General features: G+C 41.1%; 2 protein-coding genes across 9 annotated transcripts in view; both read right to left on the bottom strand.

Annotated features, from left to right (window-relative positions):
- Positions 1 to 331: 331 nt before the first annotated feature.
- LOC138195089 (calphotin-like) lies at positions 332 to 5,968 on the bottom strand. Of its 2 annotated transcripts, none has more exons than XM_069144163.1 (8): positions 5,689 to 5,968; positions 4,887 to 4,989; positions 4,351 to 4,449; positions 1,602 to 4,163; positions 1,258 to 1,344; positions 1,082 to 1,142; positions 744 to 868; positions 332 to 444 (listed from the first exon to the last, which is right to left on the bottom strand). In XM_069144163.1, the coding sequence occupies exons 1-8, from the start codon at positions 5,725 to 5,727 to the stop codon at positions 416 to 418; spliced, it is 3,105 nt and encodes a 1,034-aa protein (XP_069000264.1). In that variant the 5' UTR covers positions 5,728 to 5,968; the 3' UTR covers positions 332 to 415. The 2 variants fall into 2 exon arrangements, with proteins under 2 accessions (XP_069000264.1, XP_069000265.1); XM_069144164.1 differs by having other exon boundaries at positions 1,623 to 4,163.
- A 1,538-nt stretch (positions 5,969 to 7,506) lies between these two features.
- The window catches only part of itsn1 (intersectin 1 (SH3 domain protein)), a 36,648-nt gene continuing 23,195 nt past the window's right edge, over positions 7,507 to 20,959 (bottom strand). For 4 of the 7 annotated variants that reach the window (XM_069144156.1, XM_069144158.1, XM_069144160.1 and 1 more), the window contains 15 exons: positions 15,815 to 15,936; positions 15,041 to 15,147; positions 14,715 to 14,816; positions 14,528 to 14,609; positions 14,047 to 14,145; positions 13,874 to 13,957; positions 13,640 to 13,723; positions 13,165 to 13,296; positions 12,988 to 13,068; positions 12,498 to 12,619; positions 12,252 to 12,334; positions 12,059 to 12,142; positions 11,811 to 11,875; positions 11,149 to 11,257; positions 7,507 to 11,019 (listed from right to left, as the gene is read on the bottom strand). In XM_069144156.1, coding sequence (XP_069000257.1) covers positions 10,871 to 11,019; positions 11,149 to 11,257; positions 11,811 to 11,875; positions 12,059 to 12,142; positions 12,252 to 12,334; positions 12,498 to 12,619; positions 12,988 to 13,068; positions 13,165 to 13,296; positions 13,640 to 13,723; positions 13,874 to 13,957; positions 14,047 to 14,145; positions 14,528 to 14,609; positions 14,715 to 14,816; positions 15,041 to 15,147; positions 15,815 to 15,936 — 1,505 coding nt within the window. In that variant the 3' untranslated portion in view covers positions 7,507 to 10,870. Of the gene's footprint in view, positions 11,020 to 11,148; positions 11,258 to 11,810; positions 11,876 to 12,058; positions 12,143 to 12,251; positions 12,335 to 12,497; positions 12,620 to 12,987; positions 13,069 to 13,164; positions 13,300 to 13,639; positions 13,724 to 13,873; positions 13,958 to 14,046; positions 14,146 to 14,527; positions 14,610 to 14,714; positions 14,817 to 15,040; positions 15,148 to 15,814; positions 15,937 to 20,959 lie in introns of all 7 variants that reach the window. The other 3 variants (XM_069144155.1, XM_069144157.1, XM_069144159.1) reach the window with 1 other exon arrangement.

Genomic DNA, 20,959 nt, shown 5'->3' with positions numbered 1-20,959 from the left:
AGCCTTTTTTTAAAAAAATTTTTTTTTAGTATGTAGTTTGGCGTGCGGGTGTTTCTGGGGGGTTTTGTGAGTCACACCATCTCCGTGACAGGAGTCGTGACTGAGGGAGGGGATTGGGTTCGGCAAAGACTGCCTTCGAGCGTGAGCAGACAAAAAAATATAAAATATACAGCTTGTAAATGCAGGTGAGGAAATGAGGGCGAGGAGATGAACGGAGCCAAAAACAGAAGGATGCTGTCCCGGCTGCTCCACCTGCTGTTCAATGAGGCGTAAACTGCTGCTGGGATTGCATGCTGAACATACAAATAAATAAATAAACAACAAAACGGGCTTACAAGTGCTGCTTTTTTTAATAAATACGTTATTTCACAATGCAAAAAAAAAAAAAAAAAAAAAAAATAACAGAGGAAAAGCATCATTTGGAGTTCTGGTCCAAATCAGGCTCTGAAGAGAGGAACCAAAAACAAACAGGGTCGTGTTACTGGAGCCGTCAGGAGGTAAAAATACAGTTCATAAGCTGCAGAGGGAATTGGATTATCAGACATGAGGTTATCCTTAGAGGAAGCCGGCGCTGATTCAGAGGTGCCTTTGTTTTAGTTTTGGCTTTTAATAAAAACATTTTTTCTTTTTTTTTTAAAAATTATCTATTTAAAGAAGACAGAAAAAAAACCTGCAAATGTTAACTGCATTATGGAGCCGACGTGTTGGTTGAAATGAATCCTTTGAACACCTTGTGGACTCACCTGTGAAGGTGAACTGAGGGAAACTTCTCAGGTCTCCTCCTCCGTAAAGTCTCTGGAGCTTCTCCGTCTCCTCGGACAGTCTTTTCTCCTGGTCTGGCTCCGCCGCCAACGGTCCTCCCTTCAACCTTAACAGAGAAAGATGAGACATTAAAACAGGAAAATGTCCAGGTGATGTCTTTGTCCAGTTTTATTTATTTCACACACAACTAAAAGGAGATTTATTCTTTATTTTTACAGATGTTGAGGACTCTCTGAATATATAAAATATATATATTTTCTCCAAACCTCAGAAGTAGTTTTCCTATTGAATATAATAGAGAACATTAGTGTCTCCTTACCTTTGCATGTTATTATATTCTCTGATCTTCTCCAGGAAAAGTCTCTGAACCGGATCTAAAGCTGGAAAAAAAAAACCACCACACTGTTAAATTTAAATTGAATATTCCACTTAAATATTTGAAACGACAGTATGATTAAGTTTAGGCAATAAAAAAAACAATAACTGCTGGTTTACCCGTGGTACCCTCCTCCTCCTCCTCCTCCTCCTCCTCCTCCACCTCCTCCTGCACCTCCTCCGTATCGACGGCAGCTTCTGTAACGACTACAGAAACAGACGAGAGCCGAATCCATTTCTGCACTTTAACTGAACACTTCCCTCGGCTGCAATCTTACTTTAATTCAGGTCATTTATTTCTCCAGTTTTCAGGAGAATCCTTTTAGAAAAAACACTCATTTGCTCTCAGCCTCGGGTCCTCTTCCACAGAGTGCATCGTGTTCATTTTTCTACAGTAGCCCAGAAGGGACAAATCAGACAGTGGCTCCACAGAAGGGCCTTTTCTCTTTAAATCCTGAACTCACCTTCCAGGACCTCCAGCTCACCTTCCAGGACCTCCTCTCTTCCAGCCTCCAGCCACATGGCCTCTGAAATGCTCCCTCGCTGCCGCCTGGACTCCGGTTCCCGACCGCCGGGCGGACTGTCGGCTGATGTCAGAGATGATTCTACTGTAGTTTCTATTGTGGTTTCTATTGTGGTTTCTACTGCTTTAACCTCCGAGACATCAACTGCTCCTCCGTCTGCGCTTTCGGCTTCTTGAGCCGCTCCGTCTGCCGTAGACTCGACCGGACCCTCGACAGCAGACGTCTCTACTGGTTCCACAGGATGAAGTCTGGACTCTACTGAGGGTTCTACTGTAGTGTTGACTGCTGGTTCTACTGTAGTGTTTACTGCTGGTTCTACTGTAGTGTTGACTGAGGGTTCTACTGTAGTGTTTACTGAGGGTTCTGCTGTAGTGTTTACTGAGGGTTCTACTGTAGTGTTTACTGCTGGTTCTGCTGTAGTGTTTACTGAGGGTTCTACTGTAGTGTTGACTGAGAGTTCTACTGTAGTGTTTACTGCTGGTTCTACTGTAGTGTTGACTGAGGGTTCTACTGTAGTGTTTACTGAGGGTTCTACTGTAGTGTTTACTGCTGGTTCTGCTGTAGTGTTTACTGAGGGTTCTACTGTAGTGTTGACTGAGGGTTCTACTGTAGTGTTTACTGAGGGTTCTACTGTAGTGTTTACTGAGGGTTCTGCTGTAGTGTTTACTGAGGGTTCTGCTGTAGTGTTGACTGAGGGTTCTGCTGTAGTGTTTACTGAGGGTTCTACTGTAGTGTTTACTGAGGGTTCTGCTGTAGTGTTTACTGAGGGTTCTACTGTAGTGTTGACTGAGGGTTCTACTGTAGTGTTTACTGAGGGTTCTACTGTAGTGTTTACTGCTGGTTCTACTGTAGTGTTTACTGAAGGTTCTGCTGTAGTGTTGACTGAGGGTTCTGCTGTAGTGTTTACTGAGGGTTCTACTGTAGTGTTTACTGAGGGTTCTACTGTAGTGTTTACTGAGGGTTCTACTGTAGTGTTTACTGCTGGTTCTACTGTAGTGTTTATTGCTGGTTCTACTGTAGTGTTTACTGAGGGTTCTACTGTAGTGTTTACTGCTGGTTCTACTGTAGTGTTTACTGAGGGTTCTACTGTAGTGTTTACTGCTGGTTCTACTGTAGTGTTTACTGCTGGTTCTACTGTAGTGTTTACTGAGGGTTCTACTGTAGTGTTTACTGCTGGTTCCACTGTGGCACCGTACAGGATGTCAACCGTTCCTGAGTCTGTTGGTGCTCGTTGAGCAGCTCCGTCTTTCGTCGGCTCGACAGGCTCTTCAACGGGAGCCGCTCTGATTTCTACTGTTTCCACTGTAAAAATGGAGGCGGCATCTACTGGTGCTTCTATTGTAGTTTCTAATAAAGGTCCTTCATTGGCAGAAATGTTTTTAGCTTGTGTTTCCTGAGCTGCCAAATCGACTGCGGAGTCGATCGAAGGCTCTACCGGACCCTCGAAAATGGATGTTTCTGCTGCTTCTACCGGAGGAAGAAGACCGGACTCTACTGCTGGTTCTACCGGAGGAAGACCGGACTCTACTGCTGGTTCTACCGGAGGAAGACCGGACTCTACTGCTGGTTCTACTGGAGGAAGAACAGACTCTACTGCTGGTTCTACCGGAGGAAGAAGACCGGACTCTACTGCTGGTTCTACCGGAGGAAGACCGGACTCTACTGCTGGTTCTACTGGAGGAAGACCGGACTCTACTGCTGGTTCTACCGGAGGAAGAAGACCGGACTCTACTGCTGGTTCTACCGGAGGAAGAAGACCGGACTCTACTGCTGGTTCTACCGGAGGAAGAACGGACTCTACTGCTGGTTCTACCGGAGGAAGAACGGACTCTACTGCTGGTTCTACTGGAGGAAGAACGGACTCTACTGCTGGTTCTACCGGAGGAAGAACGGACTCTACTGCTGGTTCTACTGGAGGAAGAACGGACTCTACTGCTGGTTCTACCGGAGGAAGAACGGACTCTACTGCTGGTTCTACTGGAGGAAGAACGGACTCTACTGCTGGTTCTACCGGAGGAAGAACGGACTCTACTGCTGGTTCTACCGGAGGAAGAAGACCGGACTCTACTGCTGGTTCTACTGTAGCTTCTATTAAGGGTTCTACTTTGGCAATTTGTGAGAAAACAACCCCAGGGTCAGCTGGGATGTCGACTGTCGGTTCTACTCGACCTTCAACGACGGACGCTCTACTTTCCAGTGTTTCTACCGGAGGAACTTCTACCGGAGATTCTACTGCAGTTCTTGTAAAAGTTTCTGCTGCAGAATCTGGAAAAGACGACGTTTCCACGTTCTTCTCCGTCACGGCTGACGAGGAAAGATCCTTTTCTACTTTGGTCTCTACCGTCTGGTGTTCAACCGCGGCCGCTTCCGGTCCCGACGACGCAGAAAGAGACGCCGAGGTCGTTCGAAGAAGAGTCGCATCGGAAAGACGGCCAGCCGGAGAAACACCGAGAGGAGTCAGAGGATGTGATTCGGAGGCTTGTTTGAAAGTAGAAGCGGCGGCTGACGTTGAGGAGGCGGTCGGAGGCCCGGGAGAAGTGGAGGAAAAAAAGGAAAGACGGGAAATGTGAAACCACCCCATAATAAGCAGAACAAATCAGCGTTTTTGAGGGATTCAACAAGTGTCCTTTAAAAATCCAAACTGAGCAAATTTGTGTCACCGTTTTTGTGTCGTGGAAGTTGCACTGACCTTTAGCAGCAGCAGGGGGCGCCGTGCCCGCCCTCCTCGCGGAGAAGAGTCTGTCCAGGAGTTCGTTGATGTCCATCGCAGGCTGAGGTTTGGCTTTCTCTGACAGAAAAAAAAAAATACTATAATATGTGACCTTTGACCTCCGAGAATAATAATAACTGATTCATCGTTTTTATCATTTTTTTAAAGCAAGACCAGAAAAAAGCCAAATATTTGCAGATTTCAGTGTTTCAAAAAAGAAATGCTGCCATTTGTAAACTGAACATTTTTAGTCAAACAAAACAAGACAACAACATTTTTGACCAACTTTTTTGATTATTTTAAAGGCAAATGTTTTTTTTTTTAAATAATATCACAATATATATATATATATATATATATATTACTATTATATTATACTATAAAATGACTGTTAAACACAAACCACCTCATCCCAACAATCCTTTTCTCTGTCTCTCGCTATCGGACGTTAAATTAAAGACAAACAAAAGCGGCTGGATTATTATAATTATATCAAACAACCGTGTTGGTCTTACTGATGTGCGTCCTGCGAGGAGGTTTTCTGTCTGGCGGTTTGGAGCTGAACAGAGCCGCCGCCTCCGGCCTCCACACGACTCTGGACACCTCCCTGTGAACACACTGGACACACACACACACACACACACACACACACAGATATTCAGGAAAGTTGAAACGGTTTATAAATCTAGACTCAAATTAGAAATAATAAGAAACATGAAAACTACATTGTCATTAATGATGTTTTCCAGCTTTTATTTTGAAATTAACTCATTGAGGGGGTGTTTCCTTTAAAAAAAAAAAAAAAAATGGTACTTTTACATTTTACAGCTGCAGACACAAAGAGTTTGAGCAAGTAAAAACGCAAATAGATGCAACTGATAAACATACGAAACATACAGTGTTCATTTTATTACAAACACACTCGCTGTCTTTTGCAAATTTGAATATTGTAACATCTTTTATGATGCCTATAAAGTTATGTTGTATGTGTTTACATTGAGGTCACAAGGTCATAGTGTGATTGGTGTTCTGCTGAACTCAATCATGGTTGTTTCTAATAAACAGACCTCATGTGCACTATGTAAAAAATAATGTTCAATATAATGTAATCACGTGCAAAAAAAAAAAAAGAAACTCGTACAGACATATAACTAAATTTAGACATTTCTAACAAACCAAAGTGAGCTTCTGATATTATTTCAGGACTCTTGTACTGGACTTAATGAGATCACACGGGTGTACCTAATAAAGTGGCCACTGAAAAAGTGGTGTACATTTAACTGAGAAGTTTAAACACAAGTCAAACAGCGTACTTACGCGCAGTCCTCGTCCTCCTCTGAACAACGCAGCACACATGACTGGTTCAGATTAAAGTGTCAGAAGTGAGCAGGATTACAGGTGACTTGTGTTTTTGGTGAAGTAACGTGGAGGAAATGTCCAGCAGGGACAGAGAGAACTAAATGTCCCGAGTGTCCTCCAGCATGGTGCCGTTATTCTAGTTTTTTATCACGACGGACTCAGACGAGGATTTTAACAGCTGATAAATAAACGCGTGTTAAAAGGAACGAGTCGTTTGTGTTGCATAAACGTCCCTGCAGACAACCTTTAAAAAAAAAATATAAATACATAAATAAATGGGATAGATGTGCTTCCGGTGGTGGTTATCAAAATAAAAGCTCCCACAGCCCGCTCTTCTTAACCCATTAATATTAGATAGATATTTATTTGGTTACAGCAGCATGGAAGATACAGCAAAAGCTATAAAAAAAAAATTACAGAATCAAAATAGAGGTAGTAAAAGTATAAATATATATATATTTTTAAAAGCACAGTATCTACAAATAAAATGGAATAAGATACAAATTTAATTTAATTAAAACCTGTGAAACTGTGTTAATGATGATTAATACTGTAGCTGCTTAATTGATGGCTGAATTAATTCACAAATCCATATAATAATACATTTAAATAACATGAAATAAATGACCTAATTTGAGAGCGGTTTCTCCCCATTGCTTGATTAAAGATGTTTCTGCGTGCAAGTTAGTTAATGCTGTTTTATTTTGAAAGCAAGACTTCCGGTGTTTTCGTATGTAAATTAATCTGTGCTGACTCGGCTCATTTTAAGCAAAGACCACGCCCCCTGTCAAGATAAGAGGCTTTTTAGCCACGAAGGCTGCAGATTACGTCAGTCCCATCTGTTGTAAAAACAAATTTACTTTCTCTTGACAGCTGAATTATTATTATATAATATATATATAATTTTTTTAATATATAAAATATATTGTAATATATAAAATATTAAATTTTTTAAAAATATATAATATATAAATATATATATATTATATATTTATAATATATATATTATATATAATATATTTATAATATATATTATAAAAACATATATAATATATAAAACAATATATTCTATTGTTTCTATATATATAACAGAATATAATTTTTTTATATATTTTTATATATTATATCTATATATATAACAATGTGCATTTGCTGCTCTGACAAAATTTCCAATTATTTCATTTTAGTAACATTTTATTTTGACACATTAAAGGCTTAAAAAAATAATGTTAAAAGCTACTTATGCTGTTAATTGTGTTTTAATACACAATTTATTACATCAGTCAGCGGTAATAAATAGAAAAAAAGAAAAAGCTTTAAATCACATAAAACAACATAAGAAATTTTTTTTTAAAAAGTATTTTTTCCAACATTTTTAGACAATATTTTATTAAGTTAAAATAATTCACTTTTTTTCCTGTTTAACAAACAATTTTAAGAAATCAGAAAGAAAAAATAAGGAAAAGCAAAGGTTTTTTTTTATTCACAAGTGTAATAAGTATTATTTTCTTACTGCACACATTAATTCTTAATTTGTTGTTAAATTTCTTATTCTTTAAATCATCTTTTTAATCTCCAACTCGTATATTTTTGAATTTTACCCTTGAATTACTTTTGTAGTCTCTTATTTTGTAAAGCTCTTCGTAAAACGGTTTAAAAAGTCGCCACAGGATGCTTTAACATCGACAACGGTCCTCATCGGGATTCGATGACGTCGCGTCGAAGAACCAAAAATGAAATTAAAAATGCTTTAAAGAACCAGAACAACACGGAGAGTCTTGGTCCAACTGAAGTTTATTCTGAACATTGAAAGACAACAACGTACATTATCTTCTACAGTGATAATTAACAGCAGGCTGTCTTTATCTTTATCTTCATCTTCATCGCCCCCCCCGTCATATATTAACTCTCAGATAACAGCAGTATTATACACAACCTGGAAGGTAGACGAACTGGATTCAGTTAAGTGTGAGGAGGAGGAAGAGGAGGAGGAAGAGGAGGAGGAAGAGGAGGTGTGGAGGGGGTGTAAGACGACTTCATCATCATTCAGTATCATCATCATCATCAGTCTGGGGGAGAAACACAATCATTTCGTTCACGCCTTCCTCCGAAGCTGGCTGAGCCCTCGCCGACTCCTGATTGGACAGTGGCTGGTCGCTAAGGTAACGGTTGTCTCGGCGGTAAATAAATTCAGTAGTTACTGTAACCGTGGCGTTAAAAATTAAAAACGACGAACTAGATTTACTAAATCGGCCAAAAGCAGCTCGCTAACAAACCCCCAAAATCTACGACAACCTTCGCCGAGCGAAACCGACTTGAGAAGTGTCGCCTGCGGCCGCCATTTTGAATCGTCAGGGCGGGAGAAATAGACGTCGTCAAAAAGAAAGAAGAAGAAGAAGAAGAAGTAACTCCTGAGTTTTCAAACGAGTTCACGATATACTTTAAAAACAAACAACGAAAGCGGTTAAACTTCCGACAATGAACCAAAAAAAACAAACAAAACAAAAAAAACTGTCTCGTCGTCTTATTTCTATTTTTTTTTTTGTAAAAGAAGTAAAAACTAACTTCGGTCTATAAATGTTTTTTTTTTAAATAATTAAAATTTCTAAACAAATTACAAACTATGATATAAAAAAAAAAAAAAAAAAAAAAAAAACTCCAGGAATTACTTCACGTCACTAATGTTGAAGATTTTTGCCATTTTAGCTGTTTTTTTTTTTTTTTTTTTTAAGCATCGCTTCCAAATAAAACGACTTTATACTCAAAATTAAACTTAAACTTATGGAACATTTTTATTTCCTTTTATTGAACAATTTTAGTTATTTTTTTTTGTTTTTAATTATATATCTTGTATATTTAGTTTATTTCTTCCCCGCTGCTCAAAATGTGGATTAATCCGCCACTGAAAATAATCCCTCACAAAACGCATCCGTTCATATTTCAGGTATTTTCTTCAAAACTACAATTTATCATTTGCTTTAAAAGATTTAACATTTTTACAGGCGGAGAGCAGAACAGAAGGAAGTCGTGAAAAAAGGTGAATTCAGACCAACTAGCTCGCCGTTTTGTTTTTGGTATTTTCACGATATCTATTGGCGATAAGAAAAACATCCTTTAAGCGTATTATTATTATTATTATTATTATTATTATTCCCTCTCTGATTACTCAAAATGGCCGCCGTGTGATATATAAAGTCAGTCTGCTCTGATTATCAGCGTTTCGTTTTTCAAAGTGCTGAAAGTGCCGACGTCCGTCCTCCGCTGAGCTCCCTCGGGGGGTCGGAGATACACGGGGCAGGTTTCAGGGGTTCAGTTCAGTCTAGTTGTTTTTGTTTTTTTTACCTCCCCTGCGTAGTGGCGCCCTCCTGTGGCAGCTCAACACAGCAGCGACGACACGTCAAGAGTTCGGGATGCGTGACGGAAATAAAATCTACGACTCCCGTGTGCATCCGGGAACAAAAAGAAAAAGAAAAGTTAAAGTTAAGACATTCTTTATTTTTACAGTTTAAAACCAGCCGTCACTGCAGGTCGACTCAGCTGTTTATTTTGTGTTTATCAGCATTTGCTAGAATTGACGCGCGTGAACGGGACGTCCGACATGTCCGTTAACGTCCGTTAATCTATTTACACCGGACATTTGTTTTTATTTTTATTTTAGCTTATTAGCATCGTTAGCATTTGCACGACAGACCAGAAAAAAACAACAACCCAGAAGCGTGTCGAGGTCCGTTTGACGCGTTTTGTACCTCGAAGCTGCTGAAAAGCCTGAAAGAGTCGATCGAAAGACTCCCTAAAAACAAATTAAATAAATAAATTAAAGAAAAACGGAGCCTTTAAGTAGCCGGTCCACCTCGACACACACACACACACACACACACACACACACACACACACACACACACACACACACACACACACACACACACACACACACACACACACACACACACACACAGGGTTCGGGTTTGCTCGGACAGAGGAGGAGGGCTGGGATTGTCACTGGAGTGTCTTGATGATGCAGGAGGGAGAGAACCCGGGCTGGTTCTCCGGGACCGGACCGGAAATACTGAGCCGGACCGGACTGGGGGAGGAGAACCGGCAGACTGGGACCGGACCGGACCGGATCGGAAACAGGATTTTTAATTTCCTGGGTCGTAGTACCACGTCATTCTCTCAGATTAAAATCTCCCATCTCGGCACCGACCCGGTTCACTGCTACGATTTCGGACCACGGAAGCACCACTTCGTGAAACTGAACACAGTTTAAAGACGAGTAAAACTAAATTTAAAGACGTTTGCGGGGGTTAAAAATTTCAGTGGTTTAAATCAGGACCTGCAGAGACGTGGTTTTACATTTATAGAATATTAATCTCAGAAAGCTGATATGTACGGAAACGATAAGCTCTTTATTTATGGTAATAAAACAATAAAAAGCTCAAAGACGTGTGCAAACTTGTTAAAACTGAATTTGTCAGGAGGAGATTTGGTCTCGTCGTGTAAATCCTTCTACTGATACTCAAGACATTAAAAACTCTTCATGATTTCAGTTCACTTAAGAAAGTAAAACGCAGCGGAGAGCCGACTTGTAATGTTTTTATTAAGAGTGTTTGTATATCGTCATAGATTGAAACCTACTTGGTGTTTTTTTTTTTTTGCAGACTGAAACTTCGGCGATAACTGTTATATTTAGATTTTGACACAAAAATGCAACTTAAAAAAAATTGTGTAATAAAAGTCAAGGAGGACAAATTTCTAAAACTACGGAGGCCCTCGGGGGTCATGTGGTAAAAAAATAAAATATTAAAAGGTGAGAATCTGAGGAACCCAGAACTTGAAATTCTGACGTAAACAACGAGGAGGTAACGTGTGAAACTGTGACGACGGACAGCTGACGAGAAGATCATTATTAATATTTAATAAAACTACAGATATGTTGCCGCTCTCGGCGTCTCTGCGGGTCCTTTTGAATTCACCTCTCTGGTTCTGATCGGCTCACTGATTTGTTCTTTTTAACTCCACGCTGACGTAAAACTGTCCCTCAACCTGCTGAGAAAACGGGAGAATCCAGCCCGGCCCAGCTGACGGGGGTCCCCCGGTCGTACCGGGTCCGGTCCGGCCCGGTCCGGCAACCAGTTGCGTCTCACGGTTCTTCGAAGAGCTGGAGGTCCAGCCTGACGACGATCTCTCCGGTGGGAACCTCGTGGAGCAGCAACCTCTTCGTGATTGGTCCTTTAGAGCCCTGGTCCTTCTTTATCTCGGCCAACCGGATCTCCGTCCTGCCCAGGAAGTCTGGAGGAGGAGGAGGAGGTGATGTAGGGAGGGAGGGGGGAGGAGGGAGGGGGAGGAGGGGTGTTAAACAAAAAGTGGTAAACGATGTAAAAGATCGTGTCTTAAAACGAGTGCGTGAGGATTTCTGACCGTCGGGTGAGAACTGGTCTCGTTCAAACACGGTGACACACAGGACGTCCTGCTCCAGGTCCTTAATAAAAAACTGACAATTGGAGTTCCACTTGGGATTCAACGTGTCCTGCAAAGAGAGAAAAAGGACAAATTGAACGATCGTCTGACACTAAAGTCGGATAAAAAATTAATACAGGTGCATTTCATGTTTCTAAATCATAAACTTCATTAATGGAACCTTTTAAATACAAGAAAAACGACACCGAAAAAGATATGAAGGAACATAAAAACATGTTAAAATGTAATTTAGGAGTAAAATGAAATTGATTAGAAAAGATCAAATTCAACACAAAGTAAAAAAATTTTTTTTTAATAAAACAAAAAACTCCTTTTAAAAAGTTCAGCTGGAAAACATTGAAAAAAAAGCAAAACGACATTCAGATTAACTGGACAGTCAGTCAGTAAATATTTTATAGTTTTAACTGTAAAATAAATAAATTATTGTCAGTAATTTTAAAACTTTAAGAAATGAATTGTCAAAATACAAAATACTGAACAGAAGCATCAACTTTTAACACCATTTTCGTCTTAAAATTTTCTTCAGAGACTCAAAAATGACAATAATGAACGCCGGCAAATTTCCTTTAAATAATAATCAATAATTTAGTAATTATTCCTACCTGTAATGTTTTTGTGATATGGCACTGGGAGCCCATGGTCACCTCACAGTACGGGTTACTCTTTCCTGGAAACACAGACGAGGACGACGGCGCTTAAAAAACATGAAAAACGAAGGAACATCGCTGGAAAACAGCAACATTAAATATATATATATATTTTAACTGAACAGAAAATAATTAAAACGTACTTTGAAATGGCTCCTAGTGACGATCGTGACTTTACACGGTTAAATAAATAAATAATTTACCGTGTGAGCGACAGGGTTTGAGCTCGATCCCCTCCACGATGTTCACCATCAGACGGCCGATACCGGTGGCCCTCTGAGAGCGCACTGACACACACACACACACACACACACACACACACACACACACACGGTTTATTAAGGATATAATCGAGTTTGATCCGTCCGGTTATGTGTATACGAGCGGGGCAGATACCTAAATACGCCTTCTCCCTCTTCTTCTTCTCCGTCTCGATGAAGAGCTCCGACGCCGCCTTGATTTTCTGAACCCACGCCGTCCTGCACAAACAAGTTTTAATTCAGATTTAAATTTACTCGTGTTGTTCTGGCTTCATGTTACTTTTTAGATTTCTGTCATTTTTAGTTTTTTAAAAAAAAAAAGTCTTATTGTCGATGTTGCGCAACACCTTTAATCTGTTTCAATGTGCGTTTCAATAGTCACCTCTCGTTGATGCTCTCGGCTCTGAGCGTGTAAACTCGGTCTATGTGCGAGATGTGGAACAGCGGCTCGTCTCCCGACGGGTCCGTCGGCAGCTTCACCAACACTTCGTTCAGGAAGATCGGCTGGAGGGCGACAGGAAACGCAGCCGTCACACAAACCGGACCGAAACCCTGGTTCATATCCAACACAATGATTCACCACGGTAACGGATAATACAAAGTTCAACTGAACTATTTTTGAAAGTTTTGAAACTAAAATTATGATGGAATAAAAAAAAATTAAAAAAAATGAAATAAACTGTCAAACTGCAATAAATTGATGAGTTTAATAACTAAAAAAAGTAAAAAACAAAACATGTTGCAGTTCAACGCAACGACAGGAAAAGAGGAAATACTTCAAACATCCGTCAACATCCTGGTCTTTCAGCAGGTAATAAGAGAGTGTGTGTGTGTGTGTGTGTGTGTGTGTGTGTGTGTGTGTGTGATTTTACCGTCTTGTACATGCGGTACTGCAGGTGGGTTTTTGAGGAGAACACTTTGTCGCATCCCGACCAGCCCAGAGGTTTGGTCACCTGCGAGATGGAAAGTTAGTGTTATTTTTTTATTATAGCCCCCTTTTCAAAATAAAAGTCACAGAGGACTTCACATTAAAAGGCCGATGGACTCGCCTGCGTCAGCAGCAGGAAGTCGTTGAACAGGAAGCCGTAGAGCTCCTTGCTGCTCTTGGCTTTGAACAGCTTCCCGCTGTGGAGGAACTTCCTGGGACCCAGACAGTTGGTCACCGAGTTGAACACCAGCTGCTGCTTGGACAAGAAAGAAAAAGAAGATTTATTAATTAACCTTCCTAAAAAAAACAACCAGACTTTAAGCTATAAAATGTCCCAAAAAAAGCAACAAGTTACCAGAGTGAAAAGTTGAATTGTTTGATTCAGATTTTTATGTTTGCAGCAGGTCAGTTGGGATCAGAAAGATGCAGCAGATGTGAGTTTAAGGGAAATTCAGCAGCTTTTCTCATCAGATTCGAACTAAAACAATCAAATTATTTCTGCAGGTTTGAATCATCGGTGAACAGCGAGGACAACCGGAGGGACGCGGCTCTTTCTGTGTTTTAGATGGGAAACTTTCTGCTGGTGTGACCGTTACCTCCGAGAGGCCTTCGCACTGAACATGAGCCTGAATCCACTCCAGACGATCGGAGTTCTCCTTCTCCCTGACGCCCTCGTTCACCTGCAAACACGAAACCAACACGCACAAATTAAAAAAATTAAAAAACACCTCATGCACATACGAGCAAATTTCCAGCCAGGTGCTCTCTGTGTGTGTGTGTGTGTGTGTGTGTGTGTGTGTGTGTGTGTGTGTGTGTGTGTGTGTGTTCACCTGTGAGCACAGCTCCTCCGCTTTCTCCAGAGCAGCTTTCAGGTGGCTGTGGTCCGGATGGGACTCGGGAGTGTTTTCCAAGATCTGCAGCCGATAAACAAGAAACATTCAGTACAAACAGAAACAATACAGATGTGGTAACATCTGTGTGTGTGTGTGTGTGCATTACATACATTTTTGATGATGAGAGGGTAGCGCGTGACTCTCTGCATGGGTTTGAGCAGGAAACTGGACAGAGGCATCCCCTTACACCTCGGGTCCATGGCCAACCTCTGACGGAGAGAAATAGAAAAAGATGTTCAATTAAAAGTCCGGGATTTTCATTTGTACATTTATTTATTTTTTTTGCACCTTTTCACTGAAGCACTTTTGGAGAAAGAGTCTTTCAAAAAGCAGCGTTTGTGACATTTTTCAGGAGTTTTTGCTCGCCGAAGCAGCAAAAATTCTAACTCTCCGCCATAAAAGTCGTATTTAATGCCGTGTGTGTTTGCAGCATTATATTAAATTATAATCTGGTGATACAGTGAGATTATTATTCATAGAGACGCTCAGCTGACGACGTTATCAGGAAACAGGAATAAAGGCAGTTAAAAATAAAGAAATATCACACAGTTCACTTTGTTGTGCTCAAGGACACTTCAGATCATCTTATACCTTCAGGAAGTCTTTGATCTCCGGGTTGTCGTCGGTTTTCTGCTGAATCAGCGTGGCTCCGTTCAGCTGACACGAACAGAATCTGAACACAGAAAGTAGATCAGAGAGTCAAAATGCGCATTTAATAATTCATCTACTTTTAAATCGATCGGTTTTAAAATCGTGACGGAGGCGTGTCAGACAGGACCTGATGTAGGGCTGCATGTGAGGCAGCTGATTGGTCAGGATGTCTCCGATCATCTTCACAGGCATCCGGTCGCCCGACATCTTCTTCCTCACTCTCAGAGCCCTGCGGGTGGGGGGGGGGGGGGGGTATGGGTCGGTCAGCGGTTTCCATGCCAACGCCAAACCTCAATGACATTCATGTACATTTTAAAGATATAATTTTGTTATTAATTCTGCCTTCAGGGTCGAGCGGTGAGAAGGAAAAAAAAAAATCAAAATAAAATAAGGAGGCAGTCATTGAAAACAGCTGTTCTGTGTTTGTTTATCTGCGAAAACGTTTGTGTTTACTTGAGCAGCTTGATGTTGCACATGATGAGCTCCTTCCAGTTGACGAAGATCATGGCCACCTCCTTCTCCGTCAGCAGCTCGCACTCCAGCAGAGGCTTGTGGAAGATCTACACACACACACACACACACACACACACACACACACACACACACAAAGTATGAATGAATACAATTTTCAAAGTAAATTAAATGTCACGTGATTTTGTAGGTACGAGTACTTTATGTTAATGACGTTGGATCAGAATTGTCAGCGTGAAAAAACAAAGTTAAAAGATTTTTTTTTAAACTTTTTTTACTGTGTAAAATATTAATTTAATATTTTAATAAAAATTTACTGTGTAAAATAAAAGCTGCTGTGCTTTTATTTTGAAGGACATACGTTTCCACATCATTTCATAAAATTTTATTTAGATTCTTGAAATTTTATGAACATCTGAACACCACATACTTCACTATACTTCTAAATACGTCTGCTTTTTAAAAAAAAATTATTTCAGAGTTTTTAAGTCCTATTTGCACCTTTTTATTTTTTTATTTCTCATTTTGAAATTGTTTATTACTTCACTCTTTTTCTGTGAAGAAAAATTTGAGTGGTATAAAATATAAAAAAAAGAAAAATGGTGTTACGACTTGTATGTGGGTCTCCAGCCCTTGTTCTGATCACGGTGTGTTCAAGCCCAGTTCCTGTGATTTTTCTTTAGTGCATGCGCACGTGTGTGTGTGTGTGTGTGTGCGTGTGTGTGTGCGTGTGCGTGTGTGTGTGTGTGCGTTCACCTCCGTGACGAGCTGCAGGTCGTTGACGTAGTTCTCCTCGGTGACGATGAGCTCGTGGATGTAGCCCTGCCTCTTCCTCTCCATCGGACTCAGCATGTCGAGCAGGTGGAGGTCGGCGCACCCTGAAACACACACACAAAAACACACAAACAAAAACACACACACACACACCGGCTGTCAGTCAAAACGTCCTCGGGCGCGCGAGGTGTAAACAAAGGAACGAATGGTACCTGTTGGACGTGTACTAATACATACATACCTGAGAGCAACACATGTGGAGTGAGGAGTGTTTACGGTCGAGAGTTTTGTCCGTTTGTTGTACCGAGTGTGAGTCTGTGTTGTGAAACCGTTGTTTGCAAATCTGTGTGTAAAAATCTGTCACTCAAACCTCCGAAATAAGACTTTTTTTTTTTTTTTTCACACATTTTTCTAAAGAAAGTTTCCTTTGTGGCTTCTGTTTATATTGCAGCTGTCAGAAAAGTAATCTTTATCCAGACTTTGTGCATTTATTAAGATATTTATGATGTTTGTAGCCTAAATTTATTAAAAGAATTTAAGGGTAAAAAACAAAAAAAAAAACAAAAAAAGGATTTGATAGATTCGGATTCAATTAATTTAGTTTGTGTGTCTTTTCCTTTGGGGGAAAATTGTGTGTTCAAAACATTTATTTGTTCCGAGCTGCATTAAAGTGTCATTTACTCCATTTTCTTGGCCAGCAGGGGGCAGAAGAACGACAAAACAAGAAATAGTCTGGCTTTCGAAAACGGCTGCAAAACAGCTGATGATAATTTTGTGTGTGTGTGTGTGTGTGTGTGTGTGTGTGTGTGTGTGTGAGTAACGAGGCCAGTCGACTGCGGTCTGTCTCAGAGCATTTAATCATCAGGACCAGTCAGATTCACCGCTTCATCAAAAAAAAAAAAAAAAACTAAACAAAAAAAATCTCCACCAATAAAAACCTTCGGGACGTTTTCTCTACTCTCGGCGCTACGCTGACATTCTGTACACGTCATCCATTCGTTCATTCAAGTATTCGTTTCATTCCTTTGTGAATCCATCCGACCACTCGCGTCCATAAAATTGCTCATTCACGCTTTATTCACACTCGTTCATTCATCCATTCATTCACGCTGACACCAAGTGCAGTCTGATTATATTTTGGCTTGGCTGTTAATCCATTCATTCATTCATCACAGTTGCTATTTAAATCCGTGTGAAGCGTCAGCCGTTACCGTTCATTAGATTATGTGTAGATCATATTTTTATCTTTTTTTTTAATTTATTTTTTTAAACAAACCAGACTGAACCAGAGCCACGCTTTCTGTTAAAAAAAAACAAAACACAGAAGTTTAAGTTTCTAGCTTGGGCTGCACCGTAAACCTGCAGCATCACGAGTCCTCAACATGATTTCACCTCAATGCTGACGGGGACATAAAAGAAGAAAAAAAAAAAACAAGTCTGTAGTGACGGAGAGAGACATCTCAGCCAGAGTCGTATGGACCCGGTGGAGGCGGCGGCTCCGGTCCAGCCGGCTTTGTTCTAATCTAAAATACTCCCTCTGACTGCGAGAAAAGTCTCGACCATCGGTTATCAAACTCTCATGAACTCTTGAACCCCCCCCCAAAAAAAAACAACAACCCAGATCTGTTATTTGATGGGAAAAAAAACTTCTCCCAAAAGCACCAATGGTCTCGACTCATCAACCAATCAGAGAGCTGCAACTCCAATACTGACACACCCGAGTAGCCAATGGGATCCAAGCAGGTTAATTAATATCATTAATGCTAGCTCTATTGCTCGTTGTGTGTGTATATATATATATATTTATATATATATATTTCAATAACCGTCTCATTCCTTTTGTTTTGCGTTTCTGAGGGTAAACATTTTAAAATCACAATACTGTCATCTGAACAAACCAAACAAAACAATACAAAATCTTGATATGGCAACCCCTATAATACTGGTCTGTTGCTATGCGAAACAAACGAGGGAAAGGCAAAGATACACTTGGGGGTGGTGGGTGTACGTCACCATGGTAACCGGTAATATACAGGATATAAATTGGTTTGAAAGTGAGGCTGTGCTGTTTGTATGCATGTTCCTCTACTGTCCCTTCAACACAGAGCTGCTAAATGACACGGTAAAATACCACCGATGATGTTTTCGACTGGGAACAAACGGTTTGGTTCGGATGTTTTAATTGGGTTGGGTTAAGTTGGTTTTTTTTTTTTTTTTTCCAGTTTTTTAGCGCCGGTACAAAACGTCACAACCCAGCGTCGACGGCCTTAAGATTTCGTAGGGGTGAAATGATCGACGGAGGTGGAAGGGGAAGCGTTAAAAAATAAATTAATTTTTTTGTTTTAAATTGGCCGTTTTTTAAATGGAGTCTGGTTGACAATGAGCTGAAAGACTTTTCAAAGGTGCATCACAGTGTGGAAAAATTCAGAGGTAAAGCTCAAATAAAATAAAATAAAATAAAAATAAAGATCGCGAGTTTGTGAAATTGAGCCACAACTTAAAAAAATAATAATAATTAAATTAAAAAAACAACAAAAAAAACAAAACAATGCAAATTAAAGGAGAAGTTTGATATTTTTTTGGGGGGTAAATATGCTTTTTCACAAGATCAGTAGGGCTAAAGTTCACAAACAGGGATCTCAACATGACATACCGTTCCTAAACAGTGAATTCCCCCCAAAAAATGTCAGACTGCTCCTTTAACTGGAATGATTCAGAGACGTGACGACGGCCGGTAGACGGCCTTTTCTTTTCTTTTTTTTTTTTTTTTGCGGGGACAAATCGTTCCACCCCTACACGTTTTTTTGTTGTTGTTGTTGTTTTTGTTTAGTACCACATCCGTGTCGTGTCAAGTGTCCATCATCTTGGTCTAACCCTCAACAGCGTGACAGCATCCCATCATCATAGCAACAGACATTAAACGTGTAAACCAAAACAAATAAGAACCATGAAACGGACCATTTAAAAGTTAACACATATTCTGAATGTTAAAACTACAACGGATAAAAACATTCTCACTGTGTGTGTGTGTGTGTGTGTTTACACTCCTCTGTACCATGTGTGTGTGTGTGTGTGTGTGTGTGTGTGTGTGTGTAATTTGGGTTAGCTGGTATGCTAAGCAGTTACAGCATGGCTTTTCATTTCCGGCTGAGTCCCACTCCAGCTGCTCGCTCCCTTCTATGCCTCCTCGTCTCCTTCCCTAGCGGAGAAAGACAGGAGGAGAACTAACTAACCAACTAACTAACAGACTGAGTGTGTAAAAACAAAACGACAAAAAAATAAAACACAGAAGGCCGAGCAGCAGTTGTGGGTTCAAACTCAGCCTTTTTTTTTTTTTTTTTTAAACTGCTGCAGGGACGCGTCTCAATACTGCCTGATTTTCCCTCTCCTCTCCTTTATCTCCTTCGGAGCGGACGAAAGGAGGGAACGTCTTTGGCTTTTGGAGGAGAGGAGAGTAAAAACAACAACAACATTGAGACCCGTCCTTTCCAGCAGATAGTGGGTCTTTCTGTGAAGCTGTGGGGAGGGGAGGGGTTAGTGAGAGGGAGGGGGCGGGGCCAGCGCTGTTTCCTTTGGTGGTGGTGGTGGTGGTGGTGGGGGGGGGGGGGTGACGGGTGAATGAAGCTGCTGCACCAATGGGTTATTTACTAAAAAAAAAAATATACAAAAATACAAAATAAAAAGGAGGAGGGAGGGGGGAGGGGGGGGATGAGCTGAGCGACTGATTTCTAATGAGAATCTCCCATAAAGCCACAAAATGACCCACTATCCACTTTACCACGCTAGCACAAGGGCTGTGTGTGTGTGTGTGTGTGTGTTAATGTGTGTGTGTGTTGTTGTTGTTGTTGTGTGTACAGTCACTGTGATCCAGTCAAAACATGTTCATGAGTCCAATCAGTGGAGAAAAAGGAGCTCCAATAGTCTTTGCTTCCCTCCTTGTCTACAGGTGGTGCGACAGATAAAAACAGAAAGAAGAAGAAGAGGGAAAGATGGAGAAGAAGAAGAGGTGGAGTCCTGACTATTGATCCCCCCCCAGTCAGAGCTGTGCATAGACAGAGTCCTAATGTTTACAGTCTGTCTGTGTGTCTGTCTCTTTCTGTGGCTTCTACTGGTGGAGAGTCGCCATTCCCAGGGTCATGTGACCTCGTGCTGCTGTCCCCATTGGTTGAGTGGCCTAGTGGGCGTGGCCTAGTGGGTCTCTTTGAGGGCTTTGAGGAGAAGGGGGGTTTCTGGGTAATGATATGATCCTAGAGAGAGGACGACAACAACAACATCAACAAAAACAACTAAACAAAACAACAACAACAACAACAACAACGACCAGTCGGGTGCTAGGTGGGTGGAGCGTGCAGCAAAAAGACAGAGAGTGTGGAGGTGTGGCCTAACCCTAGCATAGAAATAGAGGATCTAGAGCGGGCGGCGACGGAGATCAGATATGCAGACGGGAACAAAACGCTGCGATCGCCATCAGAGTCGAGACTTTTTTAATTTAACTCTGGCTGCCTTCAATTTCTAGTAATATTCAAAATAAAAATCTGGAGAATTTAAAAAAAATTGTTGGCACATTTTTGTTCCTCAAATAAAGACGAACGTCGTTTAAAAGTAGCAACGGTGTCACGACGACAGCTGCTGTCACGACGCATCGATGAGCTTCTGCTGTCGGTGTGTGTCTGCTCCGCTCTAGAAACTCTAGGTCTACGGTGGATCATGCTGGAGGGACGACATGCAGGGAGGAAGGAGGGGGAAACACACACACACACACACACACACACACACACACACACACACGTGCACGTACACACCATACAAACACACACAGACACCGACCCAGAGGCGGTGCATGACTGGGAGGTTATCAAAGAGGCCCAATGGCGTGTCAAGGTGAAAGGTGAAAGGTCAAACCAGCCTGGGTTGGGAAAGGTTTGGGGAGGGTCAAAGACTGAGAGAGGGACAGCATCTCCACACCTGGCTCTGGGGTGTGTGTGTGTGTGTGTGTGTGTGTGTGTGTGTGTGTGTGTGTGTGTGTGTGTGAGGGAGAGAGTGTGTCAGTGTGTAATGTTACACATTGAGAGTAAGTTAGTATGTTTAGTTTTCGTGTGCTCTGATGTGATGCACGCTACAGGTGAG

This window comes from Embiotoca jacksoni, unplaced genomic scaffold, assembly GCF_022577435.1.
Source record: "Embiotoca jacksoni isolate LCO1_2020_lvr unplaced genomic scaffold, fEmbJac1.0.p SCAF_12, whole genome shotgun sequence".
NCBI classification, from domain to species: domain Eukaryota; kingdom Metazoa; phylum Chordata; class Actinopteri; family Embiotocidae; genus Embiotoca; species Embiotoca jacksoni.
Note: the sequence above shows the minus strand (reverse complement) of the source record. Positions and strands in the feature narration are given on the sequence as shown.